Genomic DNA, 21,879 nt, shown 5'->3' on the forward strand with positions numbered 1-21,879 from the left:
AGAGACTGGGTAATTTATAAAGAAAAGAGGTTTAAATGGATCACAGTTCTGAAGAAGCACAGCAGCTTCTGCTTCTGGGGAGCCTCAGGAAGCTTCCAATTATGCTGGAAGGCAAAGTGGGATATCTCACATGGTGGGAACAGGAGCAAGAAAGGGGAAGGAGCAAGAGAGGGGGAGGAGCAAGAGAGGGGGAGGAGCAAGAGAGGGGGAGGAGCAAGGGGGGAGGTGCAAGGGCGGGGAGGTGCTACACACTTTTAAACAACTGGATCTCATAAGAACTCACTTATTATCTATCCTGAGGACAGTAGCAAGGGGATAGTGCTAAACCATTCATAAGAAATCCACTCCCATGATCCAATCACCTCCCACCAGGCCCCACCTCCAACATTGGAGATTACATTTCAACATGACATTTGGTTGGGAACACAGATCCAAACCATATCAAATGATAATAGCCCTTCCCCAAAATTAAGTACCCTTGTAAAGCTAATGAAAGACCATCAGGTTAGGAGGATGAGGGGAGCCTGGAGGTCACAAGATTGGCAACTTCCCCAATTACTCTTGCAGATAACATCACCCTTGCAGTACCTAAGATTGGCCTTTTGAGATGTCTATTCAGATTTTTGCATTTCTGAACACAGATGGCTCCACCCAGACTGGCCAGCTGGTCTGATGGTCCCCCACCCCCACCCCCTCCCCTGCAGAAGTGGCTCAGCACACAGAATGACCATTTCCCACACTCCTATGATTGCATCCCCAATGAACCAGCAGCTTCCATTCCCTGGCCCATGACACTCACCTTGAAAAACCCTAGGCTCCCAATTTTCAGGGAGACTGATTTGAGTAATAAAACTCTAGTCTTCCATTCAGGCAGCTCTCTACATATTAAATGCTTTCTCTATTGCAATTCCCCTGTCCTGAGAAATTGGCTCTAAATGGGCAGTGGGCAAAAATGAAAACATTGGACAGTTACAGTTTTCTTTACTCAAAGAGACTTTAGAAACACAACCAAATGAGTGTGCAGTTCTAGTTAACTACGGATTAAAACCCAGATCTATGAAGATTCCTGAAACAAGCAGGAAGCCTAAGAATGGACTGAGTACAGGGACACTGAGGAATCTGTTAACTTAATCAGTTTAATGTGGGCATTATAGTGATAAGACTGGCCATATTTTTCATAGATGTTTACTAAAATATGTAGGGGTGAAATATTATAATTTCTAGAATTTGCTTTAAAATGCTTTGGGGTAGGGGAAGGGCTTAGAGAGGAAGAAATAACTCAAGAAGGTCAAAACCTCAATCCTGATGCAGGTACGCAATGAGTCTGCAGATTTCCTTACACTCTCTTCCCTACTCTGGGACATGTTTGTAAATCTTCATAACAAAAAAAGAAAAAGAAAAACAAACATTTCTTAGCCAAAAAAAGAACAAATATGGATAAGTGACTCCTGCCTATTAGGAACATATAATCAGAAGTAAAAAAGGCAGGGCAAGAAACAGGCCAAAGAAGTGCTTATACCCTAAATTTCCTTATTTTTTTGATCAGGATCATTCCCAGCCCCAGGAAATTCAGATATACAAGGCTCCAGTATGTGATGGAAGTCAGAGAAAGGCAACCCTGAAGTGGGCCCCCTGGGACCTCACAGAATGGGAGAGACCAAAGTAGGTAGGCAGACACACACACTGGGGTCAGACCAGCAAAACAGGCAGAGAAGGAGGGCTCCAGGCAGCACAGTGATGGTGCTGCCATGCTCATTCCCGGTGTTGTTTTTAATCAAGGAATAATTTAATAAAAAGTCATTTGATAGAGTCATCTCCTTTGAAACCCACAGCCACAGTCAATGTCTCTTCATCTACTAAAAATGAAAGAGATTAAACCAGATGCCTGCTAAGATCCCTTCCAGATGGTTTCCTTGTTAAGCAAGTCCCACTGTATGCAGAAGTTAGCAACCTGTTCTGTAACCTATAAGATACTAAATAAAAGTCTGATTCCAAGCTTAAAAAATAGGTTTTTTGTTTTGGGAGTTTTTATTCATTTATTTATTTAAAGACACAGTCTCATTTTGTCACTCAGGCTAGAGTGCCATGGCGCCATAATAGCTCGCTGCAGCCTTGAACTCTCAGGCTCAAGAAATCTTCCCGCCTTAGCCTCTAGAGTAGTTAGGACTACAGGTGAGCTCCAACATGCCTAGCTAATTTTTTTTTTTTCTGAAGAGACAGGGTCTTGCTATGTCACCCAGGCTGGTCTGAAACTCTTGGCCTCAAATGATCCTCCCACCTCAGCCTCCCAAAGCGCTGGGATTAAAGGCGTGAGTCACCAGGTCCAGTCTTAAAAATAGTTTTTAACATCACTTTTGACGTCCGTATTTACTAGATCTACAAGTTAGACTCAGTATGTCCTTGGTTTTTAAATAACTATAAACAACCCTAATGAAAGAACACCTTGGATGAGTGTAATTATTTGAGCATAAGCAAAATGACTTTATTTAAAACAGTAAGAGCCTGGTGATAGTAACTGTATAATAGAAAAGAAACGTGAAACACAGCACCCTTCAGCTGTTTCCGAGGGTAAACCCCACATGGAAAATTCCAGCCCATGTTGTTTTAAGGAAATACAGCATGACTGAAAACAAGTGAGACAACTCGCACCACCTAACGTCAGCGTGGGGACCCAGGGAAAGCACTGTCTTCCCTCCCCCTGGGTTGCCTCCCAGATTTTCCTTGAAGCACCCAGGGAGTTCTGTTCTTGAAAAAAAGATGGGGTTGGTACTTCCTTTGCTACACTGGTACAAAGTTCACAGAGATGCTAATCTGATCCACCCTGGAACATTTCCTCCCTCAATAAAATTTTCTCTCCAAAGACAAAGCAAACAGTGATGAGGAATGAAAGAAACCAAGACGCCAGCAGTGGTCAAGGGCAGGGATAAGACAAAGTGCGTCAGAAAGAACGCTCTGAAAGAACATTCTGTCAGGGTCAGCACCTGACACACCCATGGTGTCACCGATGCCTGGAGCAGCCCTGGCAAATCCCTGAGCTCCCTGTGGCTTGCTCCTTCCCTTGCACCTCTCAGTATAATGTTGAGAGGAACAAATGAAGAAAGTATGGGAAAGGAAAGGATTGTTAAAACTGGAAAGCCCTATTCTCGTATTCTCAATTTTTTTTTTTTTGAGACAGGGTCTTGCTCTGTTGCCCAGGTTGGAGTGCAATAGCACAATCCCAGCTCGCTGCAGTTTCAACCTTCCAGGCCCTGTCCTACCTCAGCCTCCTGAGTAGCTGAGACTACAGAAGCACTACCAGGCCAAGCTAATTTTTAAAATTTTTTTGTAGAGATGGGATCTTGCTATGTTGCCCAGGCTGGTCTTGAACTCCCAGCCTAAAGCAACCCTCCCACCTCAGCCTCCCAAGTACTGGGATTATAGAAGCAAGCCACTGCACCCAGCCATTCTCAATTTTTTAAAACATATGCCACATTTTGATTTATGAAAATATCACAAATTTATTTAATGACCTGTAACATTTCAAAAGGGTGTTTTTTCCATTTCCAAATCTAAACTATTAAGAAGCCTTTTCAAACTGTATAATACCTAATACCCCCTCCCAAGATGCAGCAGTAACCCTGCCCACCAGGTAAGCTCCTGCTCTGCTGGCACCACCCCTCGACCCCCACAACCACATGCCCAGGTAAGGTGGTCTCCTGACCACCCCCCCCACCCCCCCGCCACAATGTGACACTTTCCTTTCTTTCTGTTTTCCTGCTCCCCTTTTAACTCAAGACCATGGGACAGACCTTACTGGCTACATAAGCTACCATGAACAGAGCCACCAAACTACTAGAGCAGCCCAAGTCCAAACTCAGATCTGCAAAGCTGTGAGTATTATTAAAAGGCCATCCATACAAAGGTTTGACGAGTTTTTCATGAAAGGCAATCCTAAACTGGGCCCCCTGGGACCATCTACCATGCTCGTGGGAGAACCCCATCCTGGCTGCCTCCACCATGCTCTTGGGAGGACCCCACCCTGGCTGCCTTGAAGAAAGGAAATCAGGGAGTCCTCTTCCAGTAACCAGAGGAGACAATCCACCTCATGCCTCAATTAATCTACAGGAAAAGGAGTCCAATTATTGCATAATCAATTCAATTCTTAGGATGATCTAAGCAGATAATTCAAAGTCCTGCAGTTCTTGCCTGTCTTTTCTTTCAGCTTCCTGAAAACTGGGCAAGAATAATTCACTCAATGCACAGTGCCATGGTAAAGAATAAAATGTGTGGCCAGGCACGGTGGCTCATGCCTGTAATTCCAGCACTTTGGGAGGCCAAGGCAGGTGGATCACTTGAGATCAGAAGTTCAAGATCAGCCTGACCAACATGGTAAAACCTCATCTCTGCTAAAAATACAAAAATTAGCCGGGCATGGTGGCGGATGTCTATAATCCCAGCTACTCGGGAGGCTGAGGTAGGAGAACCACTTGAGCCCGGGAGGCAGAGGTTGCAAGTGAGCTGAGATCACACCACTGCACTCCAGCCAAAAGGACAGAGTGGCACTCCATCTCAAATAAAAATAAAATAAAATAAAATGTATGTGTGAATAATGCAGTTGGTAACCACCTTGGGAACTACCTACCAAAAAGAACACAAGACAGCAATATCTCACATAGGAACAGGATAGCTAACTCTCAGCCTGTGATGGCCTGGACTTCTCAAGCACAGGACAGAGCCATGACTAAGACCATCAGACACACAGAAATGGCAATGAAGTCTCCTTGTTCATCCAGGGACTCAGAGGGCTATGCGCAAGATAGGCATCAATTCGGCCAAAAACCAGCCCTCCTGGAGGCTGGGTACTCTGGCCCTCCCAGCACTCCTGCTCCCCCTGACCTGACTAGGAATTAGCTCCTGGGATTCTGTTCTCCTGGTTCCACACCCCACATCCTTGTTTCTACTTATGCCCAATCATATAGAGATCTGATTTCAAAAAGAAAGCCAACTTATAATGGAATATCATTCAGCTGTAAAAAGGAAGAACTTTCTGGCACCTGCTGCAACATGAGGGACCCCTGAAGACAGGATGCTGACTGCAATAAGCTTCACCAAAGGACCAACACTGCTCAAGCCCACTGACATGAGGTGCACAAGTAGGCAAATTCCTAGACACAGAACGTGGATCCCACCTGGGATGGCTGGGGCTTGGAGAGAGCGGAGTGGGGAGTGAATGTTTAATGGGTAGAGTTTCAGTTTGGAAAGATGAAAAAAGCTCTGGAGACAGATGGTGGTGATGGTTGTACCATAATGCGAGTGTACTTCATGCCACCGAACTGTACACTTAAAAGTGGTTAAGATGGTCAATTTTATGTATATTTTACAACAACATAAACTTTTTTTTTTTAAGGAAATGAAGAAACATCCCTGTTTTGATAGTTCTTTTGTTGTGTATTGGTGGTAAGCAGGCTCATGCCTTGTCCTGGAATATCCTTGGCCTGGCTTAGCAGAAACACCCAAGGAATTTCATCTGAAACTGCGTGCCTCACCTTCACGCTCTTTACATACAGGAGGAGTCTTAACTGCTGAGACTCCTCCCCTTCTCTCCATACTGCCCGCTTATATACCCACTCATGGTGTACGGAGCATTGATGACACGTCAAGCTCTGTCCTAAGCATCAGAGGGTCACAAGCATGACTCTCAGAGAAATTTTATTTCCATGAAGTAAAAGACAGACAAAAATCAAGTCAAAGGATAGTTGGTGATGAGTGACTGCCAGGACAGAGGAGGCAGGTGACAAGGAGTCAGGGGAGGTGACATCTCAGCTATCACCTAAATCACACTGCCCACAACATCCCAAACAACTCACAACCACTCTCTCCCAGGATGTTTCTACCCACTGAAGCCAGTAATTTATAAAGCTTGGGATTCTCTAGTCCATGTTAAGTTAAAACTTAATAGCAACTCATCTCTCCTTCCAACCACAGTCAGCCACAGATATCTTTTGCCAAATAATAATGTAGTTCACCCATGAAATTATCTACCTATCTCTGCTTAGAAAAAAAGGAAAAAAACTTATCCTCAGCCCTCTTATGTCTCCCTATCCTGCTGTACAAGCAGCCAAACTCAAGTGAAGATATAAATCATTCATGCAGGCCATTCTTCCTGTTCCCACCCCTGTCCTGGAGCCGCCCAGGCCTTTCCTACAGTTCTTGTTTGCACTTTTTCTGAGACTTGAAGCCCTGGGCAAGGGCCTTTGCTCAATGCTCAAGACACAATAAAAGTTAACTATGGTGAGTCAATAACACAATGCAAGATGCCCAAGGAACTCCCAGAAGAGGTCTAAGGATCTAAATCAATACCCCGGGTCCATGACAGAAATACACTCAACAATTTTCGCTTCCTTAAGCCAAGAAAAGTGCATTGAAAAAATAAATTCTTACTCACGGGATGTTCTGTGGGCAAGAAGGCAGCAGAAAGTGATGCATCTGCAGACCTGTCTGAGGCAGAAATCACGCCCAGTGGGAACTAAAGGAAGCGGATCTCCGCTCAACAGAAAGAGGGTCTAGGAGTTAACCTGCTTAGGACTCCTGCACTGCTGGGAAGGGAAGAGCCAGAGAAGCCGGTGCAAACGTCATGGTAGGCAATTTGGCAATAAATACAAAACGCATTAGAAACACACATCCTGGCCAGGCACGGTGGCTCACACCTATAATCCCAGCATTTTGGGAGGCAGAGGTGAGAGGATCACCTGAGGTCAGATTTAGCCGGGCATGGTGGTGGACGCATGTAATCCCAGCTACTCAGGAGGCTGAGGCAGAATTGCTTGAACCTAGGAGGTGGAGGTTGCAGTGAGCAGAGATTGCATGACTGCAATCCAGCCTGGGTGACAAAGTGAGACTCTGTCTCAAAAAAAAGAGAAACACACATCCCTTCCGTGCAGCCATTCCTTAGGATGTGCTCTGCAAGGGTGCTTTCCTCTCAGGTCTCCCAAGCCCTCTGCCCACCTGCACCTGTAATTCATGTTGCTATCTGCCTTCCCCCAGGCCCTGAAAAGCTAGGTGCAGGAAGACTGCCCCTCACACATTCAGGGCAGAATCTACGACACCAAGCATGTGTCTGGTACACGGCAGGCACCAAATATTTCAAATGAATGGAATTTAGGGATTGTGAAGTGTCCTGAAAAGCTGAAGTGAATGGGTATTCACTTATACTTTTAGAATAGTAAAAAATCAGGGCCAATTAAGTATCCAGTAAAGGAATGGATAAGTAAATCGAGCTACAGCCACAGAGCTGAATGCTATGTGGCCATTAAGAAAGTGGTATGGCTGTGGTTACAAAGGGTATGGATGCAGGAACAGAGCAGAGATGTGGGCAACTCTCCAGAAGCCAACCTACAGGGGAGAAAAAAAAAATACTCACATCAAAAGGTCCAAATCCACAAGAAATGTGAAAAAGAGGATCCTACTCCTTCACCTACCATGTCTCGTCTAGCGGGATACCAGTCCTCCTTACTCCGTTCCCGTAACACAAGTTAAAGTCACACTATGTTAGTGCCGATATAACGTCTGGGACAACGATGCCCAAGCATGAGCAAGACGAGGGGAACCAGCACTGCAAGCAAGAGGACACTTGACCGCAAAAGAAAATGAACAGATGAGAACAGAAGGCTCCAAAGAAGAGATTCTGTGCTAGAAGAAAATGAAACACTCAAGGAGGAAAAGAAAATTCTCACAGATGCTTCACACTCCCAAACCACCGAAGAACATGGATTCAATAAAACAAGCGCTCACAGATGAGCTAATAACAGATTAAAAGGATGTTGGAAACCTAACAAAATGAAATGAGGATCAAAATAACATGACAAAAAAATTAGTAGATAAGTTAAAAGAGGCAAAGTATGGAATATACTGCTGCAAACCAAATTATTAATTCAAAAGAATTATGAGCAGAATGGAGAGCACAGATGAAAAAGACGGATAAAAACAGAAATGAAAAGCAGATGACAGCTATCTAACGTGAAGTATCCTTGAAGTGGAAAAGTTAACGAGTGAAATGTAAAATGTATCAAAAAATATAATACATACACAGAATGATGTAAGAAAATTTCTTAAAGTGATTAAAGAAACCAATCTGCAGACTGCAAGAGCATACCATGTTCCCAAAAATGTAACACAATGTGTTCACAGTAGTTACAGATGCTAATCAAGTTACTAAACTTCAATGATAAAGCCAGAGTTATGTGCACAAAAAGCTCATCATCCACAAAGGAAAAAAAAAAAATCAGTCCTGCCTGAGATTTCTCCCATTAGCCTAGCAAACACTGGAAGACCCTAGAACAACAGCCACCAACCTCTAGACAGGGGTGTCCAATCTTTTGGCTTCCCTAGATCACACTGAAAGAAGTATGATCTTTGGCCACACATAAAATATATTAACATTAATGATAGCTGATAAGCTTAAAAGAAAAAAAAAATTTTCATCTTTTTTTTTTTTTGAGATGGAGTCTCACTCTGTTGTCCAGGCTGGAGTGCAATGGCATGATCTCAGCTTACTGCAACCTCCCTCCTAGGCTCAAGTGATTCTCCTGCCTCAGTCTCCCGAGTAGCTGGGATTACAGGCACTCAAGACCACACTCGGCTAATTTTTGTATTTTTAGTAGAAACAGGGTCTAACCTCAGGTGATCTGCCTGCCTCGCCCTCCCAAAGTGCTGGGATTAAAGGAGTGAGCCACTGTGCCCAGCAGAATTTCATCCTGCTTTAAGAAAGTTTACTAATTTGTTGTCTGAGCTGATGTTTACCTCATAAACTGGGCTGCATTCAAAGCCCTCTTGGGCCATATGCAGCCAGCGGGTCACAGGTTGGACAAGTTTGCTCTAGAGTGTAGCCTCAGACTATCACCTAGCGAAGGTGTTACTCAAGTCCAGAAACAAGGGGCAAACATCTGCAAATGTGAAAAAATATTCAGAAAACAGGATGCTGACATTATTGAGGGAAGAAAACAGGAATCTAGCCAAATAAGAGATAAAAGATTCTGGATTAGGGCTGGGCGCAGTGGCTCACACCTGTAATCCCAGCAATTTGGAGGCTGAGACGGGAGGATTACCTGAGGTCAGGAGTTTGAAACCAGCCAGACCAATATGGTAAAACCCCATCTCTACTAAAAATACAAAAAATTAGCCAGGCGTGGTAACATATGCCTGTAATCCCAGCTATTTGGGAGGCTGAAGCAGGAATCACTTGAACCCAGGAGGTGGAGGATGCAGTAAGCTCAGATCACACCATTGACCCTGTCTCAAAAAAAAAAAAAAAAAAAAAAAAAAGATTCTGGATTGGGAAATCCATACCTAAGTAAGAGCATTAAATCAATGTAAATGAGAACTGAGCTAAACAATGGACGTAACCTTACGTGACAGAATGGGAAGCACAATGTAAAATCAATAATAAAACTTTTTTAAATGAGAGACTGGGAAAGCAGGGAGGAGAATAAGAATGCTGGCACCCTTGACTCAGAGGGTGGGGAGCCAGTGAACACTATCAGACTTAAAACATTGTTTTTCAAAAGCCACAATTCTAACCTTATAATGCTTTCAAAAATCTCTTCCCTTAACCTTACTTGAACCTTTTAGAACAAATCTCTCTTGTACTAAAGAAACATTTGTTTGAAGTTTAACATTTCTTTGGTTTCACTTCAGTTTATTTCCTTTTACTAAAATGAAGTAAATGTAATACTTTTGTTATAAAAGTACAGACGCACAAGTTCTATCTTTATAAAAGTACTTATATCCATCTTTTCGACTATCTCTTTGTGTCTAAATGTCTTAGAAAGTTGCCTGGGCTGAAAAAAACCTCATAAACCTAGATGTTATTTTGGGTGGTTGGGATTTGGGGAGATAGACACCTTCTTTGTATTTTTCAGTTAGCTGATTTCTTTGACAAACTCCTCCTTCCCTTCCCTTTTTTTTTTTTTTTTTTTGAGATGGAATCTCATTCTGTTGCCCAGGCTGGAGTGCGGCTTGATCTCGGCTCACTGCAACCTTGCCTCCCAGGTTCAATCAATTCTGTCTCAGCCTCCCGAGTAGCTGGGATTACAGGCACCCACCAACACACCTGGCTAATTTTTGTATTTTTAGTAGAGATGGGGTTTGACCATCTTGGCCAGGCTAGTCTTGAACTCCTGAGCTCGTGATCCACCTGCCTTGGCCTCCCAAAAGTGTTGGGATTACAGCCATGAGCCACTGCGCCTCGCCTCTTTTTTTTAAGAAACGGGCTCTCCTTCTATTGCCCAGGCTCAAGTGCAGTGGCACCATCATAGCTCACTGCAGCCTCAAACTCTTGGGTTCAAGCGATCCTTCTGCCTCAGCCTTCCTAGTAATTGAGACTACAGGTATGTGCCAACATGCCTGGCTAATTTTTAAATTTTTTGTGGAGATGCAGGTCCCACTCACTTTGTCGCCCAGACTGGTCTTGAACTCCTGGCTTCCAGTAATCCTCTCTCCTTGGCTTCCCAAAGTACTGTGATTACAGGTGTGAGCCACCATTCCCAGCCTGATTTCTTCCTACTGAGCATGCATCATCTTTGTCATTTTATGCAAATACAGAATGATCTGTCTTAATTAAAAAATAAAACAAACTGAAAAAAAAAAACAGGCCAAGATGTTAACAGTGATTAGTTTTGGATGGTAGGATATGAATGTGAATTCTCTTCACACTTTCTTGCACCTTCCAGGAAAAAGAATTCCAACGTTGGCTGGGCATAGTGACTCATGCCTGCAATCCCAGCAACTCTAGAAGGCCAAGACAGGTGGATCACTGGAGGCCAGGAGTTCAAGACCACCACCCTGGCCTGTTAACATAGTAAGACCCTGTCTCAATATAACAAAATTTAATTTAAATTTTTTTTAAAATTTCAATGTTGCTAGAGAACATGTAGAGGTGATTTTGAAAGTTCAAGTATCTAATAAGGTGCTATGAGAAAACAAAATTTAAAAAAAACAAACCACCATGTATATATGCAGAAGGAAGATTAGCCATGGATAAAGGTTGCAGGTGATTATTTTTTCCTTCTTTCTTATCTACTTTTTCATTTCTGGAAGATGAGCATTTATTACTTGTGTTTAAAAAAAAAAGACATTTTGGTTTTGTTTTTTTAATACAACTGTCTTCTCAAGAAGTAATGATTCCTGATCCAAGAGGAACCTGAGTGGTTAGACAGAGGACCAGGTAATGCCTGTGGGAGGAACAGAAACCCGTGAGGGAGAAGATGAACAGGTAGTTTCTACCTTCTCTCAGCCCCCAGCTGAGAGAAGTGACTCATTCTCTCATCGCAAAGGTGAACAAGGGGTGTGGACTGCCCTAGGTCAGACAGAACCCTCAGAATCTGCCCACACATCACAAAGGAGAAGACTGCCCTGAGTCAGACACAGCCCTCAGAATCTGCCCCACACCATCACAATATGTGTACATATCCAGAAGTACATTTGTTAAGTCAGAAACAAGATCAGGAAGAAAATGGCTCAATTCATTATCAACAACATATGAGCACCAGGAAACACACCACTCAAAAGCCTGGCATGCCCAAGCTATGCTGCCCAAGATTACCACCTTTATGTGCTTGATGGTTAAAAAACAAAAAAAAGCAAAAAAGAAAAAATGGGAGGGAAAGCAGGGGTTGAGAGGGAGGGGCAGAAAGGAGAAGGGAGGAGAAGGAAGGGTGGGGAAGGAAGAGGAGGGCAGGGGAAGGGAGGGGAAGAAGAGGAGAGGAGGAAAGTAGAGGGAAGGGGAGTGGAGGGGAGGGGAGTTATGTTCCTAAAAGCAGATGAGGGGGTTACCCAAAGGGGTTACCTTCAAACTTCACTGACATGCAGATACTCAGCATGCTTAGACCTTAAGGTTTGGAGCATTCCAACTGGAACAAAACTCACCAGTGGCTATGGCCCAGTAAACGTCTGATCCATTCAGTAACTCACCACAAGCTATGGGAGAATAAACCTGGGAGCCAGGAACTTGAAGCAGAATTCGGAATGGAGCGACTCGTGCATTGGAATCCAACACTGCATCCAGAGCGCCGACCAGGCGACCTTCAAAAGAAAAGAGAGGAAAGCACACCTGTGAGCACAGGCTGGCCAGCTCCTCAGGTGTGTGAGGCATGTGGCCGCTGACTGACTCCATACTGGGGTGGTAGAGACAGTTTCATATCTAGTTCCTTGACTCACATCACAAAGCCTGAGCTCCATGGAGCCAAGGGCTCTGTCTGCATCTGCAGCAGGACCTGCCCTGAAGGCACTCAACACTCATCTGCTGAATCAGTGAAGAAGTGAATGAAGGGCCCCAAACCAGTCACCCAGCCTAGCTAAGGTGCTATGAACCAGTACATAAATAAGCAGGGGCTCTGGAGTCAGACTGCCTGATGCAAATCCTGGCTCCACCACTTTCAAGCTGTGGGCCATAAGCAAATCACTTAACTTATCTGTACCCTGGATTCCTTATTGGTGAAATAAAATAAGCACAGTCTACCTACTTTGTAGGGTAATTGTGATAATTAATGAGTGAATGTATTCAATATTCAAAGTGCTTAAACTATCGCAAGCCCATAAAAAGTATTCTGTGTCACCCATTATTATTATTTAATCATCATTATCCTCCTCTCCAATTTGGTAGAATAATCCCTGCCTGCTCCAGGGTACTGTGAGATGTAAATAAGATAACCAGCCGGGAGTGGTGGCTCACCCCTGTAATCCCAGCACTTTGGGAGGCCAAGGTGGGAGGATCAGCTGAAGTCAGGAGTTTGCCCCATCTCTACTAAAAATACAAAAAATTAGCCAGCCATGGTGGCAGGCACTTGTAATCCCAGCTACTCGGGAGGCCAAGGCAGAAAAACTACTTGAGCCCAGGAGGCAGAGGTTGCAGCAAGCAAAGATCACACTGTTGCACTCCAGCCTGGACAACAAGAGCAAAACTCCATATTAAAAAGAAAAAAGAAAACCTATCAAAGTCCTTCACAGACTATAAAGCATGAAATGTGAGTGCAGGATTAGCATTTTGCTGTAATGAGTGGCATAAGAAATTAATGGCAGGCAAAAAATAACAACAAAGCAAACAAAAAAGGCATCCCAAGGGATGCAATGGCTCATGTCTGTAATCCCAGCACTTTGAGAAGTCAAGGCAGATGGATCGCTTCAGCCCAGGAGTTTGAGACCAGCCTGGGCAATACAGTAAGACCTTATCTCTATAAAAAATTAAAGAATTAGCCGGGCATGGTGGCAAGTGCATGTAGTCCTAGCTACTCAGGAGGCTGAGGCGCAGGGATGGCTTGAGCTCAGGAGTTAAAGGCTGCAGTTAGCAGTGATGGTGCCACTGCACCCTACCCTGGGAGACAGAACAGGACCTCGGTTTCCAAAAAAAAAAGGCATCCTGATCCTTGATTGCCTGGGAATCAAGGTGGCTAAGATGGCTGAGAAGATTAGGCACCTCAATTTACTTTACACATTACCTTTAACTAATGGGCCCTGAATAATGGCCACAGCTGCCTGAGCAACTACTGTGTCTATTTTTATATAGTTTAACAACCTCAAGTATAAAGAAAAGTTGAACCATTAGGGAATAAGTTACTTACTTAAAACCCCATTATATATTTCATACAAACATGGCATCCTCCTATATAACCACAGTACAACCATCAAATTCAGAACACTGATATTGATATGACCCTAATATCTAATCATAAGATCCCATTCAAATGTTGCCTAATGTCCCAATAATGTCCTTTTGCTACAGTGGATCCAGTTCAGAATCACATTCAGTTGACAAGTCTCTTTAGACTACGTAGGTCTGGAGAAGTCTTTAATTGACTTTCATGACCTTGACACTTTTGAAGCTTTACAGGCCAGTTTTTCTTGTAGCATGTCCCAAAGTCTGAGTTTGTCTGAGGCTGAGTCATGATTAAATCCAGGTTATAAATTTTTGGCAAGAATCACAGAAGTGATGCTGTGTTTTCACCACTTCCTATCAGGCAGCAGATGACCTCTACTTGTCTCAATCTTGGTAACGTTTGCTTTGATCACTTGACTCGAATAGGGGCTGTCAAGCTTCTGCACTATAAAGTTATTCCTTTTTCCTTTGTAATTAACAGTGTTGGGAACCAGCCCAACCCTGTGTGTGGGTGCCCCATATCCCGGCGGTGACCAGGGAGTGAGAAAAGGAAATAAAGACAAAGATAAGAGTAGAAGTTCACAGCAGGGGTCCAGGGTTCCAAAGCACTCTCGCATGGGGTGATCCTCATTGGCACTGAGCTCTGGCATCCACGTGCTTTTATTAGGTGTATACACTTGTTAATGAGGGGTGGCAGAGAAGGGAGGGATGGTCGGGGAGGACTTGAAACTATTGGGAGAGGCCTTGAAACCAAAGTGGGAAAGATAGTCAAAGGAGAGGGGTGTGGTCTGCAGTATTCAGTAGCAGAAATGATTCTTACACAAACCTAGAAACTGAGTTCTCCCTCCGGTTGCTATCAAGGTGCATTTGCATCAGAAGCATAGCAGATAAGGAGCTACCAAGGCATCATGGGGCTTTTGCAGACACAGAGCAATCAAGATTACTCCATATTCTGAGAAACTAGGCAGAGTCTGTGCAGTATCTCTGCCTTGCAAAGTTTTTCCTCCTTGCAAGCTCCCATCTGCAAAGACCCTCCCGGATCTTGTGAGCAGAGGTTGCCCCCCTTCTCAGAGATCTTACACAAGTCCTCTTTACCAGATCCTCATGCAACGTCCATGTTGAGAAGGCATTCCTGGGACCAAAGCAGTATTCCCTGCTCTGCAACCACCCTGTGGTGTTCCATGGTTTTACAGCACTCTCAGATGGTCTTTACCTTAGGCCTCCTGTTGCTGCCTGATTTCTATTTTACTGCACCAATATTTAATACAGCTTAGTTTGGGGTATAAACTTCAGTGTACAATAAGCAAAGCAAAGCAAAGCAATTCTAATTATTTAACTAGAATAACATAGGTCTGCCCCTGGCCATCTTGACCCGCAAACGAGTATTCTATGGGGAGATGTATTCTGAAGCCATGCAAATTACCTGTTCCTCATCAAATATTTCATTATTCACTTATTTACATCAGTATGGCCTCATGTTTTTTCTGTTTTATTCAATGGGTTATAATCTATTCCTATCATATATTTTGATACTCTAATTGTTCCAGGTTTGGCCAATGGCAACCCCTTCAAGCAGGCTTCTGTGTCCTTCAGATATGCCCCCATTGTTCTTCCTATTTTCTGGAACAACAAAATATTCCAACCTCATCTTGTAATTTCACTACTCTGGCCCTGGAATCAGCCATTTCTCCAAAAAACTCTAGTTTGTTTAGTGAAGAATGGTATTTAAAAGCCAGCATATATCAATAAATCCAGGAGCTGGTTTTTCAAAAAGATCAACAAAATAGACCACTAGCCAGATAAATAAAAAAGAAAAGAGAGAATAATAAAATAGATGTAATAAAAAACGATAAAGGGAATATCACCACAGATTCCACAGAAATACAAACCATCATCAGAGATTATTACAAACAACTCTATGCACATAAACTAGTAAACCTGGAAGAAATGGATAAATTCCTGGACACTTGCATCCTCCCAAGCCTAAACCAGGAAGAAGTCGAAACCCTGAATAGACCAATAACAAGGGCTGAAGTTGAGGGAGCAATTAACAGCCTATCACCCAAAAAAAGCCCAGGTCCAGATGGGTTCACAGCCAAATTCTACCAGACATACAAAGAGGAGCTGGTACCATTCCTTCTGAAACTATTCCAAACAAACCAGAAAGAGGGAATCCTTCCCAAATCATTTTATGAGACCAACATCATCCTGATACCAAAACCCGGCAGAGACTCAGCAAGAAAAGAAAACTTCAGGCCAATATCCGTGATGAACATAGATGCAAAAATCTTCAATAAAATATTGGCAAATTGATTGCAACAGCACATCAAAAAGCTTATCCACCATGATCAGGTAGGCTTCATCCCGGGGATGCAAGGCTGGTTCAACATACACAAGTCTATAAATGCAATTCACCACATAAACAGAACCAAAGACAAAAACCACATGATTATCTCAATTGATGCAGAGAAGGCCTTTGACAAAATTCAAAAGCCCTTTATGCTAAAAACCCTCAATAAACTAGGTATTGATGGAACGTATCTCAAAATAATAAAAGCTATTTACGACAAACCAACAGCCAATATCATACTGAATGGGCAAAAACTGGAAGCATTCCCTTTGAAACCCAGCACTAGACAAGGATGCCCTCTGTCACCACTCCTATTCAATATAGTATTGGAAGTTCTAGCCAGAGCAATCAGGCAAGAAAAAGAAATAAAGGGTATTCAAATAGGAAAGGAGGAAGTCAAATTGTCTCTATTTGCAGACGACATGATTGTATATTTAGAAGACCCCATCGTCTCAGCCCAAAATCTCCTGAAACTGATAAGCAACTTCGGCAAAGTCTCAGGATATAAAATCAATGTGCAAAAATCACAAGCATTCCTATACACCAATAACAGACTTAAAGAGAGCCAAATCAAGAACGAACTGCCATTCACAATTGCTACAAAGAGAATAAAATACCTAGGAATACAACTAACAAGGAAAGTAAAGGACCTCTTCAAGGAGAACTACAAACCACTGGTCGACGAAATAAGAGAGGACACAAACAGATGGAGAAACATTCCATGCTCATGGTTAGGAAGAATCAATATAATGAAAATGGCCATACTGCCCAAAGTAATTTACAGATTCAATGCTATCCCCATCAAGCTACCAATGACCTTCTTCACATAACTGGAAAAAACCACCTTAGACTTCATATGGAACCAAAAGAGAGCCTGCATAGCCAAGTCAATTCTAAGCAAAAAGAACAAAGCTGGAGGCATCACACTACTGGACTTGAAACTATACTACAAGGCTACTGTAATCAAAACAGCATGGTACTGGTACCAAAACAGAGATATAGACCAATGGAACAGAACAGAGGCCTCGGAGGCAACGCCACGCATCTACAATCATCTGATCTTTGACAAACCTGACAAAAACAAGCAATGGGGAAAGGAGTCCTTGTTTAATAAATGGTGTTGGGAAAACTGGCTAGCCATGTGCAGAAAGCAGAAACTGGACACCTTCCTGACACCTTACACTAAAATTAACTCCAGATGGATTAAAGACTTAAACATAAGACCTAACACCATAAAAACCCTAGACAAAAATCTAGGCAAAACCATTCAGGACATAGACGTAGGCAAGGACTTCATGACCAAAACACCAAAAGCATTGGCAACAAAAGCCAAAATAGACAAATGGGACCTAATCAAACTCCACAGCTTCTGCACAGCAAAAGAAACAGTCATTAGAGTGAATCGGCAACCAACACAATGGGAAAAAATTTTTGCAATCTACCCATCTGACAGAGGGCTGATAATCCAGAATCTACAAAGAACTAAAACAGATTTACAAGAAAAAAACAAGCCCATTCAAAAGTGGGTGAAGAATATGAACAGACATTTTACAAAAGAAGACATACACAAGGCCAACAAACATATGAAAAAATGCTCATCATCACTGGTCATTAGAGAAATGCAAAGCAAAACTACATTGAGATACCATCTCAGGCCAGTTAGAATGGCGATCATTAAAAAATCTGGAGACAACAGATGCTGGAGAGGATGTGGAGAAACAGGAACCTTTTTACACTGTTGGTGGGAGTGTAAATTAGTTCAACCATTGTGGAAAACAGCATGGCCATTCCTCAAGGACCTAGAAATAGAAATTCCATTTGACCCAGCAATCCCATTACTGGGTATATATCCAAAGGATTATAAATCGTTCTACTATAAGGACACATGCACACGAATATTCATTGCAGTACTGTTTACAATAGCGAAGACCTGGAACCAACCCAAATGCCCATCGATGATAGACTGGACAGGGGAAATGTGGCACATATACACCATGGAATACTATGCAGCCATCAAAAATGATGAGTTTGTGTCCTTTGTAGGGACATGGATGAACCTGGAAACCATCATTCTCAGCAAACTGACACAAGAACAGAAAATCAAACACCACAAGTTCTCACTCATTGGTAGGTGTTGAACAATGAGAACACATGGATACGGGGAGGAGAGCATCACATACTGGGGTCTGTCAGGGGGAAACAGGGGAGAGACAGCAGGGAGTGGGGAGTTGGGGAGAGATAGCATGGGGAGAAATGCCAGATATAGGTGATGGGAAGGAAGGCAGCAAATCACACAGCCATGTGTGTACCTATGCAACAATCTTGCATGTTCTTCACATGTACCCCAAAACCTAAAATGCAATATTAAAAAAAAAATACTCAGGAATTAAAAAAAAAAAAAGCCAGCATATGAAAGCCAGGTATGCTCATGCTAATGGGGTACTTCCACATCCCCTCAATGCACAGAGCCAGGCAATATAAGTCTGTACATGTATATGTGTGTACAGGTGACCCTTGAACAACACTGTAAGGTTTGAACTGTATGGGTCCACTAACGTGGAGTTTCTTCCACCTCTGCCACCTGAGACAGCAAGACCAACCCCTCCTCCTCTTCAGACTACTTAACATGAAGATGATCATGAGGATGAAGACCTTTATGATGATCCCTTCTACTTAATGAACAGTAAATATATTTTCTCTTCATTATAATTTTCTTAATAACCTTTTATCTTTCTTTATTGTAAGAACACAGTATATAATACAATAGCACACAAAAATGTGTTAACCAAATGTTTTATCAGTAAGGCTTCTAGTTAATAGTGGGTTACTAACAGTAACATTTTTAGGGATCAAAAGTTATATGTGAGGATTTTTGACTGCACGGGGGTTGGCACCCTTAGCCCCAGCATTGCTCCAGGGTCAACTCTATATGCATTTACATACTTACATACACACACGCACATACACACATATTTGTTTACACATTTACATCGATTTATATTTTCATATATATCTACACAGAGAAAAATGAGTTCACACCAATACCTCCAACTGCAACCCAATACCACAGAATTCTCATTTCTTTCCATATTTGTAACCCCTTCTCCAACACCAAGTAAACTGGCTTCCTTTATTCTGAAAAAAATTTTTTTAGCCAGGCGTGTGGCACAAGCCTGCAGTCCTAGCTACTCAGGAGGCTGAGGCAGGAGAATCGCTTGAACCTGGGAGGTGAGGTTGCAGTAAGCTGAGATTGCACCACTGCACTCCAGCCTGGGCGACAGAACAAGAAAAAAAGAGACAGAGGCTCACTCTATTGCCCAGGCTGGAGTGCAGTGGCACAATCTCGGCTCACTGCAAATTTCACCTCCCAGATTCAACCGATCCTCCTGCCTCAGCATCCTGAGTAGCTGAGACTACAGGTGCGTGCCACCGCACCTGGCTAATTTTTGTATTTTTAGTAGAGATGGGGTTTCACCATGTTGGCCAGGCTGGTCTTGAACTTCTGACCTCAGGTGATTCGCTTGCCTTAGCCTCCCAAAGTGCTAGGATTATAGCCATGAGCCACCACCCCTGGCTGATTGTCAAAATATTTACTTATCTGATCAGTCCTCCTGTTGCTACCAATATCCCCTTCCCCAGCAGAGGCTCTCTTCACCCCATCCAGGGTACAACAAGCCCCACCCCTACAATCTCCTTAATCTGCCCACTCAATAACCCTCAGAAAAGAAGGAAGAGCACTGGGCTTTTATAGCAAATACTCCTTAGGCTGCTCAGAATTCCTGCCTTCTTCCTGGTTTGCTCCTAAGTTCCAGATGACAAAGGGGGCCGGAAACCTGTCTATTGGATAAAGGACCTGCCACTTTAATACAGAACCTTAGCCACAGCTCAGGGGAGCTCAGTGATTAGGAACATTGGGTTAAAGCTGTGATGGCTCACACCTGGGATTGTGATGGCTCAATCCCACCACTTTGGGAGGCTGAGGCAGGCGGATCACCTGAGGTCAAGAGTTCGAGAGCAGCCTGACCAACATGGAGAAACTTCGTCTCTATAAAAAAATATATACTCTTTCCAGCCCGGGCCTCGGACCCTACAGCCACTGAGATGTTGATGCCTAACAAGAACCGGATTACCATTTATGAACTACTTTTTAAGGAGGGAGTCATGGTGGCCAAGAAGGATGTCCACATGCCTCAGCACCCGGAGTTGGCAGACAAGAATGTGCCCAACCTTCATGTCATGAAGGCCATGCAGTCTCTCAAGTCCCAAGGCTACGTCAAGGAACAGTTTGCCTGGAGACATTTCTACTGGTACCTTACCAATGATGGTATCCAGTAACTCCATGATTACCTTCATCTGCCCCCGGAGACTGTGCCTGCCACCCTGCGCCACAGCCACCAGAGACAGGTAGGCCTCAGCCTAAAGGTCTAGAGGATGAGCAACCTGCAAGACTCACAAGAGGGGAAGCCGACAGAGATGCCTACAGACGGAGTATTGTGCCACCTGGTGCCGACAAGAAAGCCGAGGCTGGGGCTGGGTCAGCAACCGAATTCCAGTTTAGAGGCGGATTTGGTGGTGGACATGGTCAGCCACCTCAGTAAAATTGGAGAGGATTATTTTACATTGAATAAACTTACAGCCAAAAAAAAGCTTAAAAAAAAAACCCATATATATATATATGTTTTTAAAAAAAGAAAATTCTTCTCTGGTGAGTTGGCCTTTGTTATGGAGAATGCCCTGAGGATACTGAACAAGGATTACTCTTCTCTAGTAAGCAAGTAACTCCATCTAGCTTTCTAGTCTTGTTAGGGGTGTAAGGGTAGGAGGAACAGAAATCACTTGTGAAGGTCACACCCAAGGACACAGACCCATGGAAGACTGAGATTGATCCTATGATTATAAAACTCTTCCCCTCCCCCACACCTGACCACCACACCAACAGGCTCCAGGATAATGCCAGTAAGGAAAGCTGGAAGTACTGCAAGATTCAGACTCTATTTGAGAGGAGTTTTTGTTGTTGTTGTTGTTTTAAATTTTTTGTTTTTAGTTTTTTGTAAAGATAGGGTCTCTGTGTTGCCCAGGCTGGTCTCGAACTCCTAGACTCAGAAAGTTCTCCCACCGTGGCCTCCCAAAGTGCTGAGATCACAGGCATGAGCCACAGTGCTCAGCCAAGGAGTTCTTAAGCCCAAAGACAGCCAGGTGCGGAGGCTCACGCCTGTGATCCCAGCACTTTAGGAGGCTGAGGCAGGCAGATCACGAGGTCAGGAGTTCAAGACCAGCCTGACGACCATGGTGAAACCCTCTCTCTACTAAAAATACAAAAATTTGCCGGGCATTGTGGCACATGCCTGTAATCCCAGCTACTCAGGAAGCTGAGGCAGGAGAATCGCCTCAACACAGGAGGCGGAGGTTGCAATGAGCTGAGATCGTGCCACTGCACTCTCAGCCTGGTGACAGCGAGATTCTGACTCAAAAAAAAATTAAAAAAAAAAAAAAGAAGCCCAAAGACAAAAGGAGAGACTATAACAAGGACACCTGAGGAATCTGAATGTTCTGGCACCTACAACTACAGTGAAGATGAGAAGATGAAACACTGCCCAAGTCTGAGGTAGAATAACACAAAGGTCACACTTAGAGACTATTTTCTCAGTTCCTATTACCCAAAATATTATGCCTGGCATTTGACCCAAAAATAAATAAATAAATAAATAATGCATGCTAAAACAGTCTGAAAAGATAAAGTAAGCATCAGGATGAAACTCATATAACACAATCTTGGAATTATCAGACAGTATTTAAAATAACTGCAATAAATAAGTTAAGGGCTCTAATGAAGAAGGTAAACAAGATGGAAGAACAGATGGGTAACATAAACAGAGAAGTGGAAAAACTCTGAGGAAGAATT

The 21,879-nt window shown here is 43.3% G+C and overlaps 1 protein-coding gene and 1 pseudogene across 4 annotated transcripts in view; one reads left to right on the forward strand and one right to left on the reverse strand.

Moving 5' to 3' along the window:
* The window catches only part of TBC1D8 (TBC1 domain family member 8), a 136,668-nt gene that overhangs the window by 63,936 nt on the left and 50,853 nt on the right, over positions 1 to 21,879 (reverse strand). For 2 of the 4 annotated variants that reach the window (XM_012477649.3, XM_064371354.1), the window contains exon 2: positions 11,947 to 12,057. In XM_012477649.3, coding sequence (XP_012333072.1) covers positions 11,947 to 12,057 — 111 coding nt within the window. Of the gene's footprint in view, positions 1 to 10,425; positions 10,445 to 11,901; positions 12,058 to 21,879 lie in introns of those variants that run through there. The other 2 variants (XM_012477648.3, XM_064371355.1) reach the window with 2 other exon arrangements.
* On the forward strand, positions 20,079 to 20,575 carry LOC105734723 (small ribosomal subunit protein eS10-like; annotated as a pseudogene).

This window comes from Aotus nancymaae, unplaced genomic scaffold, assembly GCF_030222135.1.
Source record: "Aotus nancymaae isolate 86718 unplaced genomic scaffold, 86718_ANA_hifiasm-v0.15.2.pri h1tg000131l, whole genome shotgun sequence".
Classification (NCBI taxonomy): Eukaryota; Metazoa; Chordata; class Mammalia; order Primates; family Aotidae; genus Aotus; species Aotus nancymaae.